Here is a 27,931-nt window from a genome sequence, read left to right on the forward strand (position 1 = left end):
TGGCAAGCCAAAGTGTTCATATACGCTTGAGCGGGCGTCTGATTGCGCACTGTCAAAAGCATGTGATCTAACAGCAAAACATGCGGCCACTTGACTTCTTATAAGGTGCACTTTGGGGTCAAGGAAAACGCGCATTTCCGATGCGGGTTTTTATATCAAAGCGCACATCCTCGACGCGTGATTTGCTATTTAAAAAACCGACGCGGGTTTTCCGTGACCCCAGAGCGCACGTTAAGAACGCGCGCTTATATGGTAAATCACGTCAAGGACGCGCGCTATGAGTCTGACAAAATGCACGCTTTTAACGTGTAGGCTAAACCGGTAAACCAAACAAGCAGTGCAAACTTGTGTTTGAAGTAAGAATGTGCTCTTTGTGTTCTCAAAATTGCATGCTTACTTTTTAGGGCACACCTCTTATAAAGTAAAGTTACATATTGTTGACCATTTTTAAGTCATTACACTATTTGCCACGATACACTATGGCTGTTATAAGAATTAAATTAAATCAGTATCAACAAAATCCATCTAACCATTTATCAAAATCCACTTACACTGTAATTACAATTGCCTAAATAATGTAATGAGATTTTTAGATTTATGTTCTAAATATAATATTTTAATTATAGAGATATGAAATTATTCCAGGCCTATGAAACTATAAACTGCCAGTATATTTGGCGGCGTGAGTGGATTCTAGAATCATTCAACTAATTCGTTCTAACCGACTGTTCAAAAACAGTGAATTATTCGAGAACAAAACCTATACTTTGTTTGAATATTTTTGTTAGAAAAATAGAGAAAAACTGTAAAAAATGACAACTTGTTGTTTATTGAGCTGTTGTATAAAATTAATATTGCATTTTGCAATTGTGCTGATATAGGCTACTCTGGAAAATAGCACTCTTGCTCGTATGATATTGCTTAACTCATAATTTCCTCTTTAATTAATTTCAAACAAATATTTATTTTTATGTTTGTTATTACCCTATTAATAACTATTTGTTATGGGGGGGGCGCCAAAATTGTTGCTGCATACCCCTCTGGCACTGGGTAGTTGCGCCCCTGTCTCTAAATACACAATACTGCTGTCATTTTACAGGAAACTCTTTGAAGTTTCACAAAACACTGCTAAAAGTGATAAACATGCAAGTACATGCTGTCTGAGCTGTAATGTGGTCCCAGAGCTTAAGAGGTTAAAAAACCAATCCAACACACAAAATGAGTCCAAATCAAAGTTTTATTGGAAGAAAAAAGGCCACAAGCACAAGCTCCCTCTATAACACTGAGTATTCAATGACGTTCAACATAAAGGACATGCATTCACTTCAGGCAGAGCGCTACTGTAATACATGGGCGTATACATGGGCGTGGACAGACAGAGAGTGTGATGGGCAGTGTCTGGAATGAATGACAAAACAATTCTGAGACAACTATAAAAAAAGAAAAAAGGATTAAAATGAAGAGAATAAAACTGGAGCTCTAAAAGAAGTCCACATCATCTGGAGCGTCTAAATCCCGATATTCAATGATATTGCGAGGATCCCCACGCATCATTCTGGAAAAGACAGACGAAAAGGACATTTTATTAGAGCTACATCCTAAAGAGCTTATAGTACATTATCACTCCGGTGTCCAGACTGCAATAAAATAACGGAGTGTATATTTAGACCAAGTGCAAATAGCTTGCCTTGTTGGCTCCGCCTAACAATGACTGGTTGGGCCAAACAAGAAAAAAAACCCAGCGTATTTCAACGTCTTCAGTGGTGTAGTCAGTCAAGCGTAGGGCTGGGTATTGACAAAAATGTAAATTCGATTCGATTTCGATTCACAAGCTTGCAATACGATTCAATATCGATTATTTTGGATGTATATCAGGTACAATACATGGCAAATTTTCTCAAGGAAAACAAATCTCTGAACTAATGCTGTAAACTATGGGAGTCAATTGTAGCCTACAATTAAAGGATTTGTACACAAATTAAATTATAATAATAAAGTTATAATATTAACTTTTTTGACATATAAACATTTAAATGGTGGTGGCCGTCATAAACTTGACAGATTTATTCAAACATTAAATATTGAAAAACAGTAAAAGGTTATAATGAATAATACGGTGCCTATATTTAGCTAAATGCTCCTCTCTAGAGTTATTTTTTCTTGCTGACTAACGAGTTTATGGACACTGGATATGGTTTTTCTGAGGTAAATGTGATGCAACATGACATTGTTTACAAGCCGTTTTACTGACACTATGGTTGAAACACTGATTGAGCGATTCCATGTGACATGATGCTGATTTCGGAAAGTTGTCCTGTATCTTTTAACACACTTTCAGATGCTCATTCATGTTTTTGCGCTGTAACTGGTATCAAAGGCGGAAGAGAAGATTAGTTCATGTGCCGCTTCTCTTGATCTGCGCAAGAACGGTATTTATGTTTTTGAATTCTGTAATAAAACGGATGTGATTTGAAATCTGAGACTTTGTTTCATATCAATAGTAATAAAGCACAAAGATCATTGCGATTTATTGGATGGGAGGAGCGCTACAATGCTCGTTCATTCTTCAACTTAAAACAGGATGACTAATCGATTCTTGGGATTTAAGAATCGTTATCGGTTCGAGCCTTACGATTATAATGGAGAAATCGATATTTTTACCCAGCCCTAGTCAAGCGTAAGGCTCGAGGATCTTGGTTTGGATGCGATCGACCCGGCTTCGAATTCGCCTTTTGCTGAGCTCGCTCTTCTCCCTTTTCCCATCACATCGGAAAAGCATTTAATTACAATAAAAATTAAGAAAATGTTCCAAAAGTGGAAATAAAGCATCTAATGAAATGTTTAATAATAATAAAAGCATTTATTGGGTAGGGTTAGTGGTTGGTGTAGGGAGGGCTTTTATTGTCCCATTAAGGCGGCATCCATTTAATAACTTTAATAATAATTTACACCATGTTATTATTGCATCCTGTTAATGTACAACAATACTGAGGTGCAAACAGTAATTAGATGCAAAGAACTGCTACTTTTACATGATGCAAATTGAATATATCACTATTTTCACTTAGTTAATAGCATCTACAGCCGTTTGCACAGTGTAAATATCATCAAAGAAAATGTGTTATTTTCACTTAGTGGAAATAGCCACTGTCTTAAAATAAAACAAACTGAAATACAAAATCAAACTCACCGGTTGTTTCTAGGTTTTCCAGGGTACCCGCCTTGTCCGCGGAAGTTGTCGTAGTTACCCCGGCCTCCTCCACCATACTGGTTCGGTGGGTAAGGAGGACCACCTGTTAAAAGACAACATGGCATGATTTAGCATTGAAAAAGTAGACATAATTAGACTGGGTAAACCCATACTGATATTCCAGCGATTTGATTTCGCCCGGCAACTCAGTCTGGAAACCCGTACATTCATTTCTACTGCTTGTTACACTTTTGCTGGAACCAATCACAGACTGGCTTATCCACCTGGCGCGCTATTGGAGGGATTATCACGATGACGGATAGAGAAGCGATGGGTCGTAGCCCGTTGATCACGCCTCTTGTGGTCTGATTGGTTGAAGGACTATCCAATTGCGTACAGAGTCATTTAATTTATGTTCGTTTATGCTCGCGTGTGCAGTAGAAAATACAGAGCAGACTCCCCAGACCAATGTTCAATCTTAAATTGAGCTTGGTCTGGTGATAGCCAGACAAAAACATAATAGGGTTGGGCGAAAATTTGATTTAGAGATGCACTGTTATGAAACGGTCCATCAATGCACAAATTCAATGAATTATCACTGCAGAAAAACAATTAAAATCCCTGGCGTGTTAATTATGTACAGATAATCTGAGTGAGCATAAATGCTTTCACATACTTTTAAAAGTAAAAGCTAGATGCATCAATTGCTGTATCACATTTGAAACACTGAGCTGCATTAAAAAATTATTTGCAATTGCATGATTCCCACCGTTCTCACTCTAGCTATACTTCTTTAAACCAACACACACCTCCATATCCCATAACTGGAGGTCTGGGCTGGCCAAAACCCATTAGACCTTGAGGAGCCTGAGGTGGGAATGGGAGACCTCCGGGTGAAAGCACTCCTAAAGAGAGAGAGAGAGAGAGAGAGACAAACAAAAATTTTTCATTTCATATCTCCAACTTCTGATAGATTTATTTCAACACCAAATCAACGTGATTGACAGATGCACTGAAACAATTGACAAAAGAAACAGCAGGTAACATTGAAATAAAATGTGAAATTTAAGTAGAAAACCTGAAAGTGTCTTTTCAGTAACACTTTATTTTTCAGGTGCAATTCTCATGAAGTTATCATCATTCATATTACTAGGATATTGGCTGTTTATTAGTACTTATAAAGCACATAATTCCTTATTCTGCATGATCATTCTACATCCTTTAATCCACCCAATACCTAAACAACTACTTTACTGACTTTTAATAAGCAGTAATTAGGAGTTTATTGAGGCAAAAGTCGTAGTTAATAGAGAGAATTTGACCCTAAGCTGAAGTGTGACCCACAATCTGCAAATTAAGCAGAAAAACTGAAATGGTATTTTCTTGTAAAACTCACTCCAATAATCTTCATTTACAACTTTCACAGCTTGCTTTACCTTGTCCTGGACCTGGAGGGGGTGGCGGTTTCATCTCTGGGATGGAGGGTCTTTTCGCATCCATCAGAAAGTTATTGAAAAACACCACCTCTTTCTTTACCTCCTCAATCTTGTCTCCATGTTTATTTAGGATGTGCTTCCTCACAAACTCTGGGCCCTTGAGAGAGAGATTGATTGATCTTTTTAGTAATTCTGTAACAAATTAACATCCTCCCTAAATGCATTTGCACACAAGTCTGACATTTTCGTATTCGTCACGCACAGAAATCTTGCACACTAAGTCCGATGCGTATTAATTAATCAATCTTTCACTTGTTCGGCGGCACTGAATTGTCAAAGCATCGCTCAAAATACTTGCTATGGATGCGAAAAGCGCAGAAAATCAAACCCGATTCTGAATTTTTTTATGACGGGCGATTACGTAATAGGTAGGTGTGTGCTGAGGCTCCGCCTTCTTTCAAATGGAAATCTTTTCTGGTTCATTTCTCCTTCTCAGTCTGTCGAGGTCAGACGCCCACGAGTAAAAACATGAACTCACTGCATTATAGTAGAAAATGAAGTTGTAATTCTGATGAAACGAGACACTGGCTTTCATGTCTAATATGGTAAATCTGCTTGATTTTAAGCAATCTAAGCACGTTTACAGATTCATCTAAATGCTGCTCCAAGCAGAGTAGGGGATGTTTGCTAACTGTATAATCGCGGGTTGCGTATTTAAAATTTTGTTTTACCCGTTTCAACGATAAAAACGTTGTTGTGAGTCTATCGGGGCCTTAAGGCTACCAGATGAACTACCACATGAACATGTATTTATTCACCCACCTTAAACTTTTTGCCACTTAAAGGACAAAGCCACTTGTCTTTGCCCAGTTCCTGTGTGTTCGACAAAACAAATTTTTCAACTTCCTGTTCTGGATCTTTGCGGCCCATCTTTGCCGCCTCATCTTCAGACAGGCTTTCCTTCACACTGAACAAGTGTCCCAGCTTATCTTCAAATGACTTCTGCCAGTCAGCCACTACAAGACAGATACAACCAGGTCAAACAGAATCAGTGACTTACTCTTCTTCACATCAAACCTACAGCTAGTCCAGTCGTAAACATTTCACCATTGGTTGAGTCAGAAGCAGCCCAGCTTTAAGAGACTGTATTTTAAGGCCACATTTGTACACTAGTCATTTCTTAGCAGTGAAAGCAGCAGGTACCTTCTCTGTGAGTGATGCGGTTGGGGGGAATGGGCCCTCGCACATGTATAATGCCACAGCGGTTTGGCATCTCATCCTCGCTCGGGTACTCACAGGTGTTGTAATAATCGATAGAGTGTACGATACGCAGATAGAAGAGGAGACGATCCAACACCTGGCAGAAAAACAAAATGTATTACACTCCTGAGGAATGGGTTTCAAAGTACAATCTACGTTTGCTAGTGGACCAAAGCAACAAACTAAGATAAAGACCCGAAAGTCTGATTTAAAATTCATCTCACTGACAGAATCAAATACATAAAACATGGAACAAGTGGCCTACGGTGAAAATTAAACCTATTTTACAGGTTAAGGTTTTGCACAATTTCATCCATGGCAATTTAATCACAAGAATTGACAATAATGAGAATGGTCCTAAAAATAGGCTTAATTTTCTTATTTTATGTTTAGTGTGAAATATGTTCTGGACATGTTCTTGCATAATCACACTCATTAAAGTCTCCTTCAGACCTTGACAAGTTTCTCATCTCTCTCCACAGTAATCTCGGTGGGGTTTCCCTCTTTGGATCCCTCCTCAGAGTCGGCTCCTCCAGCACTTCCTAGAAGCTCTTCCTCTTCTGCACTCACTTCCTCTATGAGGTAATCAGTGATGTTTTTCAGAATGGGGTTCTGAGCAGGGATCTTCAGAAAAAAAAAAAAAAAAAAAGGGAGAAAAAAAACGAACCAATTATAAAGAGTCACTCACAAGATGACGCACCAAAATCATCAATTAATTAAATGTATTTAATCAAAAATATATGTATACAAACATTAAACTGCACACAAAGCAGTTTTATATCAATTTTCTGATAATATAATGACTAAGAAGCTATGGACAGTTAATTCCTGAGGTAAACGTAACATTACTTGACATTGTTTACAAGCCGTTTTATTGACATCTTTTCATTAGTGAAACTGATTGAATTACATGAGACATGATACATTTGAGTAAGTTGTACTAACACCTTCTGATATTCATTTATGTTTATTTTTTGACATAACTAGTAAAGAGGAAGAGATGATCGGTCATGCCACATTCGTGTCCTAATAGCTATGGCTGGGCAATATGGCCAAAAAAAAAACTATTTCAGTATTTTTGGTTAAATGGTAATATACAGTACATATCTCTGTATCTTCTACATTTATTCTATTTGGATTTTTTTTTTAAAGAATCTGTATTTATTGTTATTTCACATCCTGCCCAATGATGTCATATAAACAATGTTAATATTGAAGGGTATGAAAACAAATATAGTGAATGTAATGTAGGCTATGCCCCCCATAAAACCACATTACATTCTAACATTTGTAACATTATATGTTTGTTTTTAAATTCACCAAATTAAAAAAGAAAAAGAAAAAAGCAGACTTACATTTGGTTACCCCATTATAATTGTCACTTTCATAAAAATACACTTACTCGTAGGTTTTAAATTCCACATATGGCACATTCATTTTCCAACAACAAATATTTTAGTGAGATGTATATTTTAGTCAGAATTATTGCACTCCTATTCTATTGTTACGTTTGTTTGGTGTGCTCTTCCTCGGAAGCCTGACTTTTAGCGGAGATGCAGAAGCTCGTCCTCTCAAAATGGACATATTTGCTTGACTTTCTAACATTTACAGATGGTACAATATACCAGTAAAAAAGCACTACTTCTTAAATGCATTAAACAGCAAAAATATGTATCCATCAGTCAGCACAAGTATCTGTCAGAGCAAGCCGCTTTAAACTATACGTGTTGACTATATCTTACCAGTTATATTGAAGCCCTAGATATAAAGCAGTCATTTTTGGATTATGCACACCCTGCATCAGCTCATTCTGCGTACTCCGCTATTTTTCAGATGCGCTCGTATCAAACTACTGTATATCGATATAAAGGGTATTGCCTCAATCCATATCGTTTCTTTAAAAAAAAAAATTACAATTTTTTTTATATATATATATATATATAAATTTATTTTTATTTATTTATTTTTATTTATTTATTATTTTTATATATATATATATATATATATATATATATATATATATATCAGGGCTCTACATAGCGACCATTTTGCGCGCATTTGCGCCTGAAAATTACTGCGTGCGACTGTGAAAAAATATTTCGGGGCACTGGTGCGAGTGACCCGATCGATTCTCATGAATAAATGTGGCCTATAATACAATCGGAATAAAAACTACAACTGCCAAAGTGCATCAACACTGACTGAGCAACAGTTGCGTTTCGTTCTGCGATCGACTGCTAGTCATGCCTTCTGTCAGCAGAGTATGTGCAAAAAACGTGTGCGACGGACTACACTTCATAGATTGTTTACTATGTGAAACGGGTGTGACGCGGCCATGAGCACTTACCAGACGCCTCGCGCTGATGTTTATTTGCAGCCAAATCCAAATTAACTAGAAATACCACATTTGGATTATCATAAACAAGGTCGGAAATTCTGAAAGTCTTGGGGCAAAAATGCCACCAAAAATTAATTACTAAATAATAATAAAAAAAATCCCCTGTATCAGTTCTTGATTTAATCTTTATCAGCTTCAGTCCACAACTTCTCTCGTGTTTAAAAATTACTAGATGTATACATGAGTGAGTACATCATGAATCCATTTTCCAAACCGTGTTTTTATCTTACCCTGAATCACTACGGTGCACATATAATACGTGTTTATATTCGGACTATTTTATTCCAGTTCGGGTCGCAGCGCTGCGGAGGAGCACAGTCCCTGTGTGACTCGCCATAGACACAAACAGAGAGAAGTAGATCCGGCTAAAATGTTCTTCCGCGAGACGCCTGCAGTTCTGTTTATTAGCGCCAGAGCGCCTAAAGTTACGGACTGCTATTGCTCCGAGTTGGCATTATGCAAATGTTATACTGACCGTGTACAAAAGTCCAATAGACAAGCTGATGTTAAGTAACAACGTTTTAGCCACAATACTGTTTATTTCGTGAAAATCAAAACTACATCAGAACTGTTGCGCATCTCCAAGCGGTTCGATCGAATGAATCTGCGTTTGAACGATTGAATGAATGACTCACACATAGACTTGACGCCCCCTACTGGCGGTTTTATTTTCATATTTATACTTTGCATGAACTTTTTATTTAAAATATACAACTTTTAAAGTTTAACCTGTAGGCCTACATAACCCATTTCTAAATTCAAAAACTTATATTTAAAACATTCATACAACATTATTTACCCATGAGCTGCATTAAATCTACGTAAATGTGTCTAAACACCACTTCAGATGGAGCTGCTGTGCCACTTCTACACTGCAAAGATGGATCTTTTGATGCTGATTTAATTAGATTGGTAACAGTCTGATTGTGTCTTATTGCTCTAACTGAATTTATTGTTTAAATTAACATTTTAAAAACAACTTTATTTTAATTGAAGAAATTGATAAGATGATCCATATATTTAATAAGATTAGAAAAAAATTGCTCTTATAATGGTAAAAATGCCCCTGGACATTAATTTAAAGGGACAAAGATAGTCCTGTTATGGGAAAGTTATAATTGGAATGCGTGTTATTGATCAGAAAGTGCTCCTAAATTTTTGACTGTGCTCCTAATTTTTTTTAATTAGGAGCACAAGTGCTCCTCAAGAAAAATGTTTGCGTAGAGCCCTGTATATATATATATATATATATATAAATAACAGCTGACATGTTTACCTATGGAACCTTTTCACAGACTGTGATGGCGCGTTTTAACGGTCATCAATATCGTAAATCCTGCAACTTTTTTTGTATTTTCATTTAAAAAAAAGATGTATGTACATTTATAACACTAATACTTTGTATTTTATTACTTTTGCATCAAATTACAATAAACAAAAGTTACCTGCTGTGAGGGTGTTTATTAGGGGTGACCCCGAATAGTCGAAGATTCGATGCATCGATATGCTGAGCCTGATTCGACCACCGATCTCACAGTCGAATCTTTGCGGGTGTTATGAAATGAGGATCATACCATTTTGGCAATATGGGGGTGCGTAATGTCTAATTTCACACAGAACTACTGGTTTTGTATGGTTATATTAAGTTATATACAGCCTTTAATTATGATAATGCTGTAAAAAAAAAACGTGAAAAGAAAGAAGCGTTCAATAAATATTTTTAACGTGTGTGTGAATAAATCCAACCACCCCTGTGACAGATTTAAGTTTCACTTTCCCTGATCCGTGACAGACGAGGCGCATCTTGGCGGCAGGGATTACTTAATGTCTGGAATAAGAAACTCTAAAGTGTGGATGCACTTTGAAATAGTAAAAGATGATCCAAAAAAAGTAAAATGCAAGTTGTGCCAACAGCTCATGTCCTACCACTCATCAACAACAAACATGGCTTTCCACTTAAAACGGGCAAGTTTAAGAGCGCATTGCAGCCGGCCAATGTTAACAAGTTGGTTTTCCCCGCACACAATTCGAAAAGACTCAAACGCACACAAGCAGAGTGAAAGAATGGATTTTTTTCGATCGGGTAGGGGACAAGTGTTTTCAAACATTTCAGCCATTTCTAATTTTAATTTGCTGTGAACATGTTTAGCTAAAAAAAACTGCCAGTTTAGCGTTTATTGTTGTTTCGGCAGTTAAAAAGAGAAATTTCACAATTCTGACTAAACTTTCGTTGTTTTAATAATTTATTTATTTTTATTTTATTTATTGGTCACTCAGGGTTACTTAATTTAACTGTGGCTTTTGTTTTTTATATATGAAGTTCAGATGCACTGAGTGAATGCTCTCCTCATATAGTATACGTTCATAAAATACTTTCACTTCAAACCCACTAAATCCCAGCCTCAGCCCATTCAGAAGTACCGGTACTTGGGTAGAAACCTGCCAAAAATGCTTATTTTAAAGAAAGATGTCATGAAGACTTCAGATGCAAAAGCCTCTAAGTCCGTCTATGTTCCCCTGCACTTTGGCATTTTGCACACATTTATTATGCTCCCTGTGACTTGATTTCGTTTTTATCTATTTTTTTATTATTAGTAATGTATATTCTGTTCTAATTTAATTCTGTAAATTAATGCTTTTTATTGTTTTTCGTTGTCTCGATGTTGCGCTGCAGCTGCACTGAAAGCATGCTGGCACAGCAATTTTGCAGATTTAATTTAATTTCGCAAAATGTGAAATGCAAACCCTGTCTGCAGTCAGTGTGTTCTTTTCCTCTCTAGGCAGGTATTTTGTTTAGGTTTATTTATCAAAATGTTCTTTTATATATTTGTGTGATGTTCTGTATTTCAATCGCGGTTGTAAAAAGTTACGAGAAAACGTTTTACGAATGTTTATCCACCACATTACCTAAATAAGAAAGCCATTGTCAGTTCGTCTGTCAATTGGCAGGCAGTTTTGGTCGCTTTATTAAAAGTTGTTGCTGTGTGGAGTGTGTAAAATTCACACACATAGATGATTCGACTATCGGTCGACTATAGAAAGATTCGACAATTCTGATTCGAATGTGTAAATCATTAGTCGGGGACACCCCTAGTGTTTAGTAATAGCGTCTATGGGAGTGATGGTAAAAATTTACATTTCTCTCTTTTCACTGCCGTTATCAATCTCACTCTATTTTTCCCTCTTTTTGAAAGTTGTGAAATCACTACTGTGGCGTTTTTCTTTTGCTATGTAAGCAAATGGGCACATTTTTTTTAAAGGGTTAGTTCACCCAGAAATGAAAATTCTGTCATTAATTACTCACCCTCATGTCGTTCGACACCCGTCAGACCTCCGTTCATATTCGGAACACAAATGAAGATATTTTAGTTGAAAGCTGATGCTGAGAAAGGCTTCAGATAGGCCTCCATTTGCATTCAGTACATTCACACTTCCAAGATCCATGAAAGGCACTTAAAACGTTGTTACAAAGTCCATCTCACCACAGTGGCTCTACTATAATTTTACGATACGACGACAATAGTTTTTGTGCGCAAAAAAAAAATCTAAATAACACCTTTATCCAACTTGTTCTTGGTCTTCCGTGTGTGCCTCCACGACGCATGCGCGAGAATATGACGCAGATCTTTTATGGGTCTTGGAAGTGTGAATGTACTGAATGCAAATGGAGGCCTATCTGAAGCCTTTCTCAGCCATCAGCTTTCAACTAAAATATCTTCATTTGTGTTCCGAATATGAACGGAGGTCTGACGGGTGTCGAACGACATGACGGTGAGTAATTAATGACAGAATTTTCATTTTTGGGTGAACTAACCCTTTAATGTATTCTCTCATTCACAGCTATAATATTTAACCCAACTATGACGACTTCCGCTCTGAGAAACCCGGAAATGTGAAAAGGGTCTATTGTAGCTTATCCACATTGTGTGCACGAAATAGACACTGAAACAGTCAAAACGCATCAGAGAAGTGCCATTTAAAAAACACTGATTTGGCTCTCCAAAACCGAAAATTGCAGAAATTTGTGCATCACTAGTCAAGGCTATTTAAAGTTGTATCAGTCTGAAATTGTGCAAGTGAGAATACCTCTAGAGCGGCCGTCTCCTCTCTGGGTTTGTGGCTCCAGAGCCGCTCCCTGTCGTCCAGTGCATGGATCAGTTTAGCAGCCATCTTAATGTCATTACGGAGAACCTGCTTGTGCTGAGTGATTCCGTTTACGTTACGCACACGACGCGCCAAATCTCGATTGACTCCAGGAGCCAACTCACAGTCCCGCAACTGGTCAAAGAGGAACAGGAGGAAGAATGAGCGAGACGTTTGCTATGCATGATGGTTCTTCAGGCGGACGAGTCTAGAACTCACCCGGATGTTCTGCAGGTTCCAGCAGATCTCCTTGATGTTCACGCCTCTGTCAAAGGTCACCCAGCAACGCCTAAAAAACCTGAGCCACACAGAGACGAGATGTTTACATTTTTAGAAGTTCCCATACCTCATATACAGGCACATAAATTACTGTTAATTTAGTAAAAATATTGGGGTGGTATATCAAACTGTTTTGAATCTACTTGGCAATAAATACTGTTTGACGTAAATGACATCCTTTGAATGAAGAAAAACAAATAATTAAAAAAAAATCTAAGATTTTAATTTAATAGTCACTTATTTTCATAGCTCTTTTAACAGTACTAGAGGAGGTTCAGAGTTTTTAAAAACATTTAAGACCTGCACAAATAACATTATATGTCCATACAAATGGTCACACTTAAGATTAGGGTCCAATTCTAACTAATAACCACGACTTTTGCCTCAAACTCCTGATTACTGCTTATTAATAGTTAGTAAGGTAGTTAAGTTTGGTTATTGGTTAGGATTAAGGGATGTAGAATATGGTCATGGCATTAATATATGCATTATAAGTACTAATAAACAGCCAATATGCATGTCAATAAGCAACTATTTATAAGAATTGGAGCCTAAACTAAAGTTTTACAGAACTAACCCATACAATCTCAAAATAAATCATGCCTCTCATATTCTTTTGATTAAACATTTATCTTAAAACTGCTTGAGCAAAATGGCTAACCGCAAGTTTAAGAGCATGTTTGATTCAGGTTCGTACCAGTATATCAATACATTCCTATGGATTTTTTTACTTTGAAATGTGGGTAACACTTTACTTGTAGGGGTGTGCATAAGACTGACATGACACCTTCATAATCATGACATGACATGAATATGAAGGAGTTGTATAGATGTTTATGACAACTGTCATTAAGAGTCGCTCAATTATATCATTTTTAATGCCAAGATTACATTATTTGAGATGTCTTGGTTATGACAACTTGACATAACCAAGACAACATGATATTTTAAAATGACAAATTCAACTTCAAAAAAAGATTCATGACAGGTTAAGTGTTAATACTCTGTCAAATTATTTTATAACAACGTCATGAATATTTTTCAGTTCATAATGTTTTTTCAAAAAAGGTTTCCTAAACAGTTAATTACAGCATCCCACACATTTATATTTTCTTGAAATGCTTTTTTACATCATGGATAAGTCTAGCCAAGACACCATCATAATGGCGTACACCTAACCAGTGGTGCCACTCTATCATTTGAGTTTTTTTTACTGTTATAAAATAATTTGACAGAGTATTGACACTTAATGACATTTTAATGACAAATTCAACTTGTACCACTGTAGTTTAGGTCAAGAAAAATATTCATGACAGTTATAAAATAATTTGACAGAGTACTGACACTTAATTTGGATAATATTTAATATTTTAATACTTAAGTTTGATAATTAATCTGCTATGTCATGTTTATGACAGTTTATTATGTATTGGTTTATGTCAAGTTGTCATAACTAAGACATCTCAAATAATGTCATCTTTGCATTAAGAATGACATAATTGAGCGAATAACACTTAATGACAGTTGTCATGAACATGCATAAAAACTCCTTCATATTCATGTCGTGTCATGATTATGAAGGTGTCATGTCAGTCTTATGCACACCCACATATGGGTGTCAGTCTTATGCACACATAAAGTGTTACCGAAATGTGTGATTACATTCATTTAATAAATGAAATTACAACTTCTGAAGTTTAATAAATCACATTCGGTTGTATTACAATTCATTTTATTTTTCCATGCCCAAATTTAAGACCTCTTACAATAATTAAGAAATGTGTTATAACTATTAAGAGATATTTTATGACCTCAAATTTGATGAAACTAAAATATGTATTCAGAGTCCCTGCAGGTCCTTCGTATCATAAATTCAAAGCAGCCAAACAGAAAATTCAATGCAAATTCCAGTCAAATATCCTCAATTCTCAGCTATACCACTTGACCTCAAGTGTGTTGAAATCAAATTCAACTTACCTGCGCTCTGGCTGTGGTTCTGACAAACAAACGCGCATAAATCCTGGATAACGTCGACACAGCTGCCAAGAAAGTGACATGTCTTTAATCATCAGGATTCAACAACATGGACAATAAACTCAGCAGTGTTTTGCGTGAAAACTCACAGCGACGATCTCCGCTTTAGATATAGTTGGAGCGATGCTCCTCATGAAGAGCGAGCACGTCCTGTGAAGAGGGCGAGGTCGTGGAGGTTGATCATCCTTCGGCTTCTTCTCCTTTTCTTTCTCCCTTTCCTTCTGCTCCTCCGTCCGCTCCTTTACATCAGCGGCTTTAAAAGAACAGGAACAGGGTTGTCAGCAACCATGAGACTTTGACTCTGCTGATTCACTGTCAGAAGCCTTGACACTGACCTTCCCCCTCCTCTTCTTCCTCTTCCTCCTTGTCCTCTCCCTCGTCGGGTTCTCTCTCTTTCTCGGAGGGTTTCTCAGAACAGTGAGAGTTTGAGTCGGAGTCAGAGTCGGATTCGCTCTCGGAGGCACTGGCTTCATCTTCACTGTCTCCACTGTGCTTCCTCTTCCTCTTCTTACTCAGCTGGCGAGAGAAGGAGAATGCAGTGTTTTCCATCCGAGTTTACATTTTAAATGATGCATTTTAAAGTTAATGCATCAATCTGGTGCACTTTGAGAGCAAAAATGAACAGAAAGTGTCTTTGCATTGACTTGTACTGGGACTCAAACCTCTTTTTAGTGGTGATAGTACCTCAGTATGCATCACATTCATACTGGTGTATTTAGGAAATCAAACTATTTGTATTTGTGACCCTGGAGCCCAAAACCAGTCATGCATCTCAGGTATATTTGTGGCAATAGCCAACAATATATTGTATGGGTCAAAACGATACATTTTTCTTTTATGCCAAAAATCATTACGATATTAAGTAAACATCATGGTCCATGAACATATTTAGTAAACCTCCTAACAAATATATAAAAAATGTATTATTATTAGTAATATGCATGGCTAAGGACTTCATTTGGACAACTTTTAAAAGGCGATTTTCTCATTATTTAGAATTTTTTTTGCACCCTCAGATTCCAAGCATCTCGGCCAAATATCGTCCGGTCCTAACAAACCATACATCAATGAAAAGTAGGGATGCACCGTATACCGGTACTGGGAAAATACCTGTATACATTTTATTTCAAACGGTACAATTTCATGATTTTGCTCATTTTGGTATATGCTGCTTTTCCGAAGTTCACCGCTAGGTGGCAGTGCACTACCCAACATTTGAACATTTGAATCGCTCAAAACTCTTTAATAAAGAGAGGAGTAGAAGTGAAATTTGGAATTACTTTGCTTATAAAACTGCTGAAGAACCATCAAACCTTGCCAAGCATCTGTCACTTGCCATTCCTGTCTTGTACAAGACATTAAGAGATCGACAGGTGAGTGCATAATTCAAACGATCTAATTTAGACATTTATTTTCTTTTAACACTGATCAACACACATACATAAGATCGTATCATTTAAATACAAGTGACGTTTAGATTTCATATTTGCACTATTTACATTTGCGTAAGACATAACCGACTGTGTTTATGTGACTACTCACTAAAGATGGACATTTTTGACAATTGTGTGTGTGTGTGTATTTGACTAATGAAAAACAGCTTAATTTGGAATGTGCAAGCTCTTTAGGCTTGTGTGTTTGTTGTTGGTATGAGCGCCTAGAAAACTCTCAAAGAGCTCCCATACCTTGTATTACAAAATTTTATAAATCGTTTGTACGTTCAAATTGGCAAGGTTTAAAAAGATGTGGGCAAGTGATTTCCGTCAGCTCTCCCGAAAAGACAGCGAAAGTGTTGAATCTGAGCGCGCAGATTGCTTTTATAGTGCAGGTGCGATGTCTTTTGTAGCCATTTTGAGATCTAGAGAAGGGAGACGCAGTATTGCTGAAATTATTTCTCACAAGAAAGTTTCCAAATGCCTGATTTGATGTGATAATCTTTGTTGATTCATTTAATAATAAACATTTGCAGTAATTTCCCAGTTCATAAACCCCGAACTTGCGAGAGTGAGTAAAATTATGCGCAATACCCGCGCTAAAATTCAGACCCTGCATGGTATTGATTTAATATTGGAACGGTTTTAGATTGTGGTATCGTACCAAAGCCAAAATTGTGCTATCGAGCCATCCCTAATGGAAAGCTTATTTATTCAGCTTTCAGATGATGTATACATTTACAATAAATAAATACCCTTATGACTGGGTTTGTGGTCCAGAGTTGTTGTAGTAGTATTATAATCCTTGTTATTATTCTACGACAAAAATACTTAATTTACTTTACACTCCAGTAGTAAAAATACATGTCTTAAATCCTTGCAAGAAGTTAGTCTTTTATTTAGGCAGAAAACTGCTGGAAGACCTTTGCATTTCTATGACAAACGGGTAGACTTTATTACAAATCTAGTGAAATACTGTAATCATCTGTCCGAACAAATGTTAGAAATTATGCGAATATGAAAAAGAGTAACGCATATTCCATGCATCCCAAACGCACTTAAAACTCTCAGCACATGCAGAGATCAAGTTTGTGAACGGAGATGCTGTAAAAATCACTAGCTGTTCGCTTGTGATCAGTGTTGCAGACATGTCTGTGATTGATAGAGGGCTCAGAAAAGAATAATGGAGATCTTTTATATTTTTGTGTGGCAGGTTAGACTATTAGGCGGGCCATCACAATGTAGTTAATTAATGGGAAACACTGGATTCTATTGAAAGCAAGTAGACATGCTAAGATCAATTAAAAAAAATTGTGTTGTAGTACTCAAGACCGGTCTTAAGACGATTTTTTGAAGGTCTTGGTCTTGTTTCGGTCTCGACCACAAGGTCTTGGTCTCAGACTTGGAGGACTCTGGATTTTGTTTCAAGACCAGTCAAGACCACAACTGCTGGGATATCAATAAATTGCCGGGATATCAATAAATTGCCAGTGCATTGTCTGATTTATTTATTAACATCATAAATGTAATTGGGTAATTTAATTTGTCTTGGTCTCAACACACATTGGTCTTGGTCTTGACTTGGTCTCGGATTAGGTGGTCTTGACTACAACACTAATTAAATATAATCTATATTAAAACAGTCTAGCCCAACGATGGCGCATCAACTACCCAAACTGGCAGAACTTGGCTAACCTTCTTGGGTTCTGGGATTGGTTCGGCAGGTGCTTCTTTCTCAGTCTTCTCTCCTTCACTCCCTCCTGCAGAAGCGGCTGCATCCTTCTCATTCACCTCATCACCCTCTCCCTATTGACGTACAAAATTAAACATCATCATTCCTCCTAATACTACATGACCCTTTGCTCCATTATGCAACGTTCACTCACCATCTTGTCTTTTTCAATAGAGGGCTTGCGCTCAACATCCACAGGCCTGGGTTCGTCTCGTTTGGGAGGTTCAGAACCAGGCCCACCAGATGAGAGTCTCTCTCGCTCTCGCTCTTCCTCCTCCTCGTTGGGCTGTTCCAAGATGCGCAGGTCATTATCCCCTCCTCCTTCCATCTTTATGACAGCTAACAAAAACAAACAAAACGCTTGCTTTGAGGAAATGTACAGTAAAGGCCCAGATATTAGGGATGTGCCCATAGCCACATGTGTTGTTCAGAAAGAAAATGAAAAGAGGAAAATGGTGATTGAAATACATGAGATGGGAGGAAAAAATATATTTCAACGCTTTCGTGTTCCCTCGCAATTATACAGTTGGGTAATTATACAGTTTGGAATAACATGAGGGTGAATAAATTAAATTTTTCTTTTATTTCTTTTCTTTTAGATGATTAAAATGAGCATGCACTTCTCCAAACCTGCATCTAAAATCTTGGTGATTTGTGGAGCACGCTCGATGTCCAAATTGACGGACTCAAACCAGCTATTGTCCATGAGAAACATGTAGACGTTCAACCGGTTCTGTAGAGCACTGTGGGATTCTGCTTTGCGCCTCCCAGCCTCATCCGGGTGGTACTTTGAACGGAACCTGACAAGCGGACAGAGGAGAAAGAGGGACAAATGGGGTGTTTGGGGAAATAAAAACAAGACATTAGCAACCATTTCCCAGTCATGTGAGCTTCAACCTCAGAAATTAGTCACGTTCTAGTCCTAGCCTGCCATCTAAATAGATCTAAGTGATTTGACAATTGATGATCTTATGTAAACCACCAATTTTTAAACTAAACAATTATAATCTACCAACCTTATCATTATATGATATTGTAGCTCTATTCTAAAACTAGTGAGCTGACTACACAGGTGACATAAGCATCCTCCTAATATGAAGACTGCTCCAAAAGTTAGGCAGCATGATTTTTGTCACCTTCTTTGGCTAGATTGAAAGACAGCATTGCATGCCTCCTTTCAAGATGAGGCGAGAGAAATGATAAGTTATTATTAATAAACATATACAGTTCAGCACTAATGTTGCTAAATATTTATGTAGAGCACTCCAAATCATTCCAGTAAAGATGCTGTCTTAGAAGGTAGCATATTTAGGCCATGTCCACACGAATACACATTTGTTTGAAAACGTAAGTTTTTCTCTGTGTTTTGGCCTTCCGTCCACACAGACGCGTTTTAAGTTAACAAAAACAATCGCTTTTTGAAAACGCTCTCCAAAGCGGATCAATTTGAAAACGCCGCCTAGCGTTGTAGTGTGGACTGTGAAAACGGAGGTATTTGAAAACAATGATGCATGTTTAGTCATGTTGTGGTTGTGTTGTAGTACTCGAGAACGGTCTGAAGACCCTTTTTTGATGGTCTTGTCTTGGTCTCGGACTTAGAGGACTCGGGATTTTATCTCAAGACCAGTCAAGACCACAACTGTAAGGATATCACTAAATTGCTGGTGCATTGTCTGATTGAACATCATTAATGTGCTTCGATGTAAAACAGCTTAATGCAATCAATAACTTGTTAAAAATGTGATTTCTTTTGTTTCTGTGCTGCCGGTTTCAAAATCATTGCAGCATTGTCACAAATGCCCAAAATTAATATAAATTCCCACAAAATTCTGAGATTTCGTTTTTTTTATTTAACATAGAATATAAGCAATATCGCAAGCACAACAGAGCTGTTTTCATGAATAGAAGCGTGATTGCAAATTATATTGATTTAAACAAACGTTCAATAAACAAGTTAATATTAAACAACATTTTAAACTGTGTCTTTGCTAATTCAGCAACGTTTCGTTATTAAATGAATCGGCTGCTTTGAACAAATCGGTTGAATAAAAGATTATTTAAGCAGGTGTAATTATACCAACTTCTGTGCCATTAATTTTATTGTTAGTGATTTGATTGGTAACAGTGCTATAGTGTCTTACTATTCTAATTGTATTTATTCATTAAATACAAGTCATTTCTCAGACAGTAGATATGGATCTTTTAAATTAATTTAAGGAGCACTGGTCTGGTCTTGACTCTGTGGGGTTGAGACCAAGGCAGGGCAAGACAAAGTCTTGGTCTTGGCACACGCTGGTCTTGGTCTCGGTTTAGGTGGTTTAGACTAGAACACTGCCAATAGGTATTCATGTTTATACAGACTTTGCACACTCTTCATAGTCACAGACCTGCAAAGATGACACAATTTACTCGCAATTGCTGTCCTGTGGCAAAATTTGCGTTTTAGACCAAACATATAAATGGTGAGTGGGACCTGGATGCATCAGTAAAAGGTGAGATATTTGTGTGATAACTAGATAATGTTTTGTTCTGTCCGTCATCTCATGAGCTTTTATGAGGTTTAACGCATGCAGAGTAAGGTGAATTTAATGTTTTTCCGAACGTTTCATTGTGGACAAAACTTTGAAAACGCTAGTGTGGACGGAGAGCGGTTTAAAATGAAAACGCCGTTTTCAAATGTATCCGGATTAATGTAGACGTAGCCTTAGGCATTAGACAGCACTAGGTTTTTGAATAGAGCATTGACACCAATTTGTTGGTTAAAGTTTTAAGTGCACTTGTCAGTCTTACTACATACTATAAAAAAGAACATGTGTGTTCAAGTGTGTGTAATACAGTAACACTCACCACCAAAGAAGAAAAATTAAAAAAGTAAAAAACAATAAAAACTGATGCATTATCAGGAAATGAAAGTCAAACAGTTGGGTGAAACATTTTCCATTGTGTGCACTAAATTTACCTGATGTACTCCCCGCATTACAACACATTTACACTGAGAGCGGTCTTCTCAGCGGAGTGTGTACATTGGGGGGGGTTTGATTGATCCAAATATCAAAAAACGACAAAAGAAAAGGGAAGAAAGGCATCACACACTACAGAAAAGAAAAAAAATCTTTCCGTGAACGCGACGGCAGGTTTGGATTGTGAGTGTTCGACTGTCTAACTAAGAGCCCTGGTACTTGGATTCTAATGGCAGCTGCATTGTGCGCAGTGCAAACCCTGACTAACTAACAGCGACTCCTGCGACGGGTCCAAGCGCTTTTCTTCCAATACCTTGTGTTGATGGAGGGAAGAAGGGTTTGTTAATTTGTAAAAAACAATATGCCAAAACCTGAAATGAAATGAATGTTTAAAGCATCTGCATAAAGTCAATGATGAGATCAATTCAGTTGCTGTAGAGACAAACTGATGTCATAAGACATTATCATTCGACCATATGGAAAGTAAATTAATTTAGTGTAAACAAGCCTTAAAACACAACTTACTGTGGTCATTTATTTTTAACTATGCGTAATGCACCAAAACTTCAGCAACTGAAAATATGAATGCGTCCCATATTGTCTATTTACGCTGTAGCCGCATCAGTTCATAGCGCACGTTAAATTATCATCTCTTCCTTCTTTACTACTAGTTATAGCACACAAACATGAACATCAGAAGGTATGTTGGGGGGAAAAACTATTGTCTTAAATTATTTGATTATTGGTTTTCAGAGTTAAACATTTTTTTTTGGTGCATCACTTGTATATTTGACTATAAAGTCGTACTCATTGGTACAAAAAGACAAAACTGTGTGGCAAAAGCCTTTTAACAAACCATTCTAACTAAAGGCCGGATGTAGTTATAAACAGAAGACAGTTCAGAGGTTCAGGAGGATGCAGAAAATAGCCTCTTCTTTGTTGAGATGCAGGACTTGTTTCGCCACTCTCTTGCGATCACTAGCTTAAATGCGCAAACATCACCTAAACAAAACACTAGAGAAAAAACAGCAACTGTTGTCGTACCACTCTTCTTCTTTATGGGCCAGGAAGAAGTCCTGCATCTGCTGACGCCTAAAATCGATCTTGTACTCATTGTAGCGTTTGACCGACTCCGTCTCGTCCACGGAGTCGTCCAGAGACAGCAGGAACTCCTTAAAGGTCTTCATCACAGGAGGTGGAGGACCAAGATCCATATCGTGGATGTTTCCCAGCCTGGAGGAAGACCAGAGAGAAGGAGGTTAACAGGTTAAACACAAGGACTTTAGAGCTGCTTATTTCCTTCCTGCTCACCTGGCCTGAATGGGGATTCCATGATGGGGCTGCATGAGGTGCATGTCTGGGTGACCCCACGGCTGAGGAGGGGCATAGCTGGGTCCTCCACCGCCTCCATAACCCAGATCATAACCACCATGGTAAGGGTCACCTCCATGGTCATCCCTGAGAATACACGAGAGAGAGAAAGACATGCAGAATGCATTATAGTCTCTAATGCTCTAACTGTTTTTCCCCAAGCAAATAATCGGTCTACACGAGAGTGATGCAGGGATTACATTTGTAGTCCAAAACCTGCCGGTTCCACCATCCTGGCCAACTTTTTTTGTTTGTGTTAAATGCTTGAAACAAGGTCTGTCGTAGACAAGCTCAAGATGTGTTTTCCTTTTATTCGAAGACAAATAACTTATTTTTAATTCACAAGAGTAAAGCTTTTATTTGTCTTGGAAAAAGGCGTTTGCTAATAAGTGTCTAAATGGGTAGGTTGTCAAGGACATTAAAGGTGCAGTGTGTAATATTTATGAGGATGTATTGACAGAAATGCAATATAATATACATAATTATGTTTTCAGTGGTTTATAAAGACCTTACATAATGAAGCGTTATGATTTTATTACCTTAGAATGAGACATTTCTATCTACACACACTGCGGGTCTCCTTACAGTGATGTCGCCTTTTTGCGCCGCCATGTTTCTACGGTAGCCCTAAAGGGACAAACTGCTCTACAGAGCGCTAGCTACTCTCTGTGGTCTCAGACAACGACATCTTTGTCCTGTGTCGGCCAGGACAGGGAAAGGGAGGGGTGAGCGGTGGGCGGTTGCAATACGCAACCTTACCACTAGATGCCGCTAAAATTTACACACTGCACCTTTAAGGGTTGGTTTGCACAACACCGTTTTCAAATTTAAAATGGAAAACTTATGCATTTTGGCCATTCACACAGTTTTAGATGTCTAAAAATGCAAGGTTTTGAAAACGATGCCTTTAACGTCTCCATGTAAACAACAAAAAAAACGGGAATTTGTGAAAACGGTGACATCATGCGTGTTACGTGTTCAAAGTTTTTTTTTTTAAGTGACATCGCCATCTACTGGACTGGCATGCATAATACAGCCTTTTTAGTCATCTTCGCAGATCCGTGTGAAAGGGCTAAAAGTCAGCATACCGAACAGGTCAACTCATAAACTCACTAGTTCACTTTCACAGCCTTAGTTCACACTTGACGTCTTTTTTGGCAAGAAAAAGTTGACAAGTTGACATTTGCCACTGGCTCTGATGTCTCTGTGGTGGTTAAACATGAGATATAATTTGTTTTGTGTAGATCTAACGTCCAATCTTTGGTCTCATGAATCTATAATTTGTTCCCTGGCAAATCGTTTTAACAGAGGGCAAAGTGAAGTTTCATTACTTCATATTTTTAGGCTATTTAACGGTACCATTGTTCTAGTGCTGACTTTGTATGTTTGACTGAATTGTTTGCTTTATTTATTGTATAGCTTCTTATACCTTTTACTTATACTTTTATAATGGCTATTATTGATCACACAAACTTACATTTAACAAAAAGAGACTGTTGGGTTTTATGTCATATTTAATTTTATTACAGTGATAATCATATATGCACACTTGTCTAAACCACATATTAATGTTTAATATAGTTTTAAATGTAAACGAAAAGAGGCAGGGTTGTGTTATGACATTTCATTTTATTGTAGACTAAAATATACATAGAGATAACCAGCACCTTTTCTACTTTCAGGTCTCGCTACACGCTTGTCATTGGTCAGCTGTCAAAAAGGCACGTAGGGCATTTTTATTCGAAAAGTTTAAATTTTCTCAACTTGAAAAGACGCGCTGAGCTGCATAAAAAGACGTTGGCGTTTATGACTTTTTTGAAAACACTCTTTACTCAATAGGATTATAATGTAAAACAGACGCTGTCAGCTTCAAAAAAAAAGACGTCAAGTGTAAACACGCCCTTATTGAGTTTATAAATCGAGCCCTTGCAAACTATTTTAACAAAAAATAATTAAATATTGAAAGATGTTAAAAGTTTGGTTAAATGGTAGGGGTGGGAATCTTTTACCATCTCACGATTCAATTCGATTCCGATTCTTGAGGCCACGATTCGATTCATAATCGATTTTCGATTCGATTTTATCCATAATGATTTCTAATCAGGTTTCTGATCATGATCTACTCTCATCTGCTTTGCTATACAGAATGACAAACAAATACATTAAAGTGTCTTTTTCACATTTATTAAGTTCAATTCTCAGGAAAGTGCCTTTTATCAAAAACATTGTCTGGTTCTCAATTGCTACTCATTAGTAGCTAGCTATAAAATAAGTTGGAACAAAAATAAAGTGCTTCTTCAAAATACAAAATGGTTGAAAATAGATGCATTTCCCAGGAAAGTTGCAGTTTACCACAAATATCATGTAGAACACAACCGGTGAAGACCAAAAAAAAAATCTATATTTCTCAGTCAGACAAAGTAACGTAAAGAATAACAAGTTATGAAAATAAAGTGCTGGGAGTTTCGTGAAACACTGCAGTGTGCGTTGGTCTGCAGCTGGCGGCTGACTCTGCTCCGTGTCGCTGAGCTCCGGGTGATGCCTAGTAATAGGAGCCAGCGCATTTGTTGTGCTGCCGAAGTACTTGGTCTTCATTTTGCAAAGCTTGCCCACTGTGTGTGTCATGTCCAGCGCAGTGCTTCCAGGCATTCGGTAAAAACCGAAATGACGCCAAACTTTAGCTTTAAGTGAAGACGGGGCTGGTTGGATCTCCCTCTAATCCATATTTGCTTCCTCTCTGTTTTAGTGATTTGCCGCTCGCGTTCAAAAACTGGCTGCGTGGTGACGTCCGGACGTCGCGTATATTTTATTAATTTATTAAGCTGATTTTATTAATTTATTAAATCGATTCTTGGACATTTCAGATCGATTCTGAATCGTTGCAAATGAGAATCTAGATTCTTCTGTGAATCGATTTTTTGGCACACCCCTATTAAATGGTGGTGACACTGAAGTAATGTGACCATGGTGTAGTTCGTTTATAGTTGTTCTTTTGTGAAAATGATCAACAAAAATAAGAATTATAAACTTTTGTTTGGTCACAGCAGGGCTTATTTCGTGCTATAATTCAAAAGCCAATGGAAAAACCCTATTGTTGTTTTTACACAAGGGAACCAGGGCGATGCCAATTTCCAGGCTGGCCTACAAAAATACAATCAATGCAGCACTGAATAACAGGCTCTTCTTTCTATGAATGCTCTTACCAGTCTCTCCTCATGCGCTTCTGCTGGGGGCTCATGTCATGACGCGGAGGGGAAAATCTCTCTCGCCTGCCTCTCTCGTAGTCCCGGTATTCTCCTCGGCTTCGCCGCTCGCGGCCCCGGTCCCACTCTCTCGCCGAGGGCCGCCAGTAAACGACAACCACAAGAAATATACATAAAAAAGTGCAAACATACAAGCCTATTGACTAATATCATACCCCAATAATTAAAAATCAAGAACATGCCCTCCTGAATTATAAATACCACTTGCCAAAGCATGCGAAAAACAGTCAGTTGTGCATACAGTAATACTTTGCAACCAATTGGTTTTGAGTTTTGTTAATGGTATAAGCTATAAAGTGTGGTTGACTCTTAAAGGCTCTTATCCAAAGTGACTTACAAAAGCAGAACCGAGAGGATGCAATTTGTCAACAATGCATGTAATATTAGGGCTGGGTATTGACACAAATTACACAATTCGATTCGTTTCGATTATTTTGGATATGTATCAGGTATAATACATGGAAAATGTTCTCAAGGAAAACATTTCTGAACTAATGTTGTAAACTATGGGAGTCAGTTGATACTACATTAGCCTACTAATATTGAAGGTAAATATGAACAGATTTGTATACAAACACTTAAATGACACTAAATTATGTTTTTTTTATAATAATAAAGTTATAATATTAACTTTACAATTACGTAATCATAATTCTACTCTAATTAGTTTTTTGAAATGTAAACATTTAAATGGTGGCTGTCATAAAAACGTGCCAGATTTATTCATACATACATGCATTAAATATTGAAGAACATTGACAATGAATATCCTATGTAATGTGGTGCATATAACTAGCAAAACGCTCCTCTCTAGAGTGTGACTTGATACAGATTTCGGTAAGTTGTCCTGTATCTTTAACACACTTTCAGAAGCTCATTCATGTTTATTTCGTGCTGTTACTGGTATTAAGGCGGAAGAGAAGATCCGTTCATCTGCCGGTTCTCTTGAGCTACACCGGAGCGATAAACGCTATTTATATTTTTGAATTTCGTATAAATAAATAAAAATAGACGTAATTTGAAATCTGAGACTTTGTTTCATATCAATAGTAATAAAGCACAAATATTAATGCGATTTATTGAATGGGAGGCGCGCTGTAATGTCCCGTTCATTCATCAACTGAAACAGGATGACTAATCGATTCTTGGGATTTAAGAATCGATATCGTTTTGTAAAAGTGAGAATCGATTATAATCGAGAAATCAATATTTTAATACCCAGCCCTATTGTAATATACAAGGCCAGGTTTATTTGACTAGATTAGAAAGCAGTCTCTTTTCTACCTCGCTTCCAAATCTAGATGTCAAGTAAAGTGGGCATTGTATATTCAAATATAAGTGTGTGAAAGGGTTAATTCGCTCTCCCTCACCTGTCATTCCAGTCATCTCTCCGGCGGTCCTCTCTCTCCCGCGATCGGTCATAATCGCTCCTCTCTCTGCGAAATTTGTCTCTGCGTCTGCGGTCGTACTCGTCGTCGCTGTCGCCCATGGTGTTCAAACAAGGGCGAGTATCAGGAAAGGTTTGCTGTGACACACAGAGTGCAGATGAATGTTAATTATTGGCAGATGACAATGCACAAATGCATTCAATTACCAAATCCCCATTTCTCTTAAAGGGACAGTGCACCCAATATTGTTTGACCCTCACCTTGTCCCAAACCTGTATGAACTTCTTTCTTCTGTTGAACACAAAAGATGATATTTTGAAAGTCAGTGGGCTCCATCAACTGATTGGTTAACCATATTCTTCAAAATTAATTATTTTGCGTTCAGCAGAAGAAAGACACTTGAGGAACAACTTTAGGGTGAGTAACGTCAAATGCCAGAATTTTCACTTTTGGGTGCACTGTCCCTTTAAAACACTGACTCGACACATCCTATCTTTTGTTAATAGCTTGTGTGATACACAGAGCATTGTGTATGAAATTAATAACACAATTATGAATACAAAAACTTGTATCATTAATACACAGACTAACTTATAGACACAATAGAAAGCGCCATGCGCGTGCGTCGAACTCGTGTCCCGATAAATCAGCCGTCAACTTAACCAGTGTAGTGTAAATTATGGCATATTTTAGACACCCAAATGAACAAGTAACGCGATTATTCATAGAATAAGAACAAATGGCGCGTATTCATACCGGCTCCGTCGAGTTGCGTAGGGAAAAAGTCGCTAACCGCGACAAAGAGCGACACGTTCAGACAAACTTGGATAAATTGAACGTATAACGTTCAATAAATGTTAAAAACCAGTGGTTAAACACACAAATATAGTTTTTAAGTACAATACTAACCGATAACCAGGTTAAAAGGCTTTAATCAGGTGAACTCCCGCCAGTGCACGACGGTCCTGCTGCAGTACAGCGGAAGTGACGATCATATACGGACCTACAGCGCCGCCGTGTGATTGGAGGACCGCAGTGCTACTG

At 37.6% G+C, this 27,931-nt stretch overlaps 1 protein-coding gene across 1 annotated transcript; it reads right to left on the bottom strand.

The window, feature by feature from the left end:
• Positions 1–1,218: 1,218 nt before the first annotated feature.
• Positions 1,219–27,876, bottom strand: LOC307124607 (serrate RNA effector molecule homolog). The gene is made up of 20 exons (XM_079813954.1): positions 27,797–27,876; positions 26,869–27,024; positions 25,440–25,582; positions 22,177–22,323; positions 21,910–22,098; positions 18,536–18,705; positions 18,060–18,244; positions 17,869–17,979; positions 15,076–15,256; positions 14,830–14,993; positions 14,684–14,745; positions 12,647–12,725; positions 12,371–12,562; positions 6,340–6,510; positions 5,830–5,983; positions 5,449–5,642; positions 4,627–4,783; positions 4,000–4,095; positions 3,191–3,293; positions 1,219–1,555 (listed from the first exon to the last, which is right to left on the bottom strand). The coding sequence occupies exons 2-20, from the start codon at positions 26,986–26,988 to the stop codon at positions 1,480–1,482; spliced, it is 2,694 nt and encodes an 897-aa protein (XP_079670080.1). The 5' UTR covers positions 26,989–27,024; positions 27,797–27,876; the 3' UTR covers positions 1,219–1,479.
• Between the last annotated feature and the right edge of the window lie 55 nt (positions 27,877–27,931).

The sequence above is a fragment of the Gobio gobio genome (genome assembly GCF_949357685.1).
Source record: "Gobio gobio genome assembly, chromosome: 4".
NCBI classification, from domain to species: Eukaryota; Metazoa; Chordata; class Actinopteri; order Cypriniformes; family Gobionidae; genus Gobio; species Gobio gobio.

Bases quoted from the DNA above. Each gene is read 5' to 3' on its own strand.
- LOC307124607 (XM_079813954.1), bottom strand. From the start codon at position 26,988: ATGGGCGACAGCGACGACGAGTACGACCGCAGACGCAGAGACAAATTT. The intron at 18,706-21,909 runs GTACGACAACAG...TCCGCTTGTCAG, and splicing joins GCCCATAAAGAAGAAGAGTG to GTTCCGTTCAAAGTACCACC. The intron at 12,563-12,646 runs GTGAGTTCTAGA...CTCTTTGACCAG, and splicing joins GGAACCTGCAGAACATCCGG to TTGCGGGACTGTGAGTTGGC.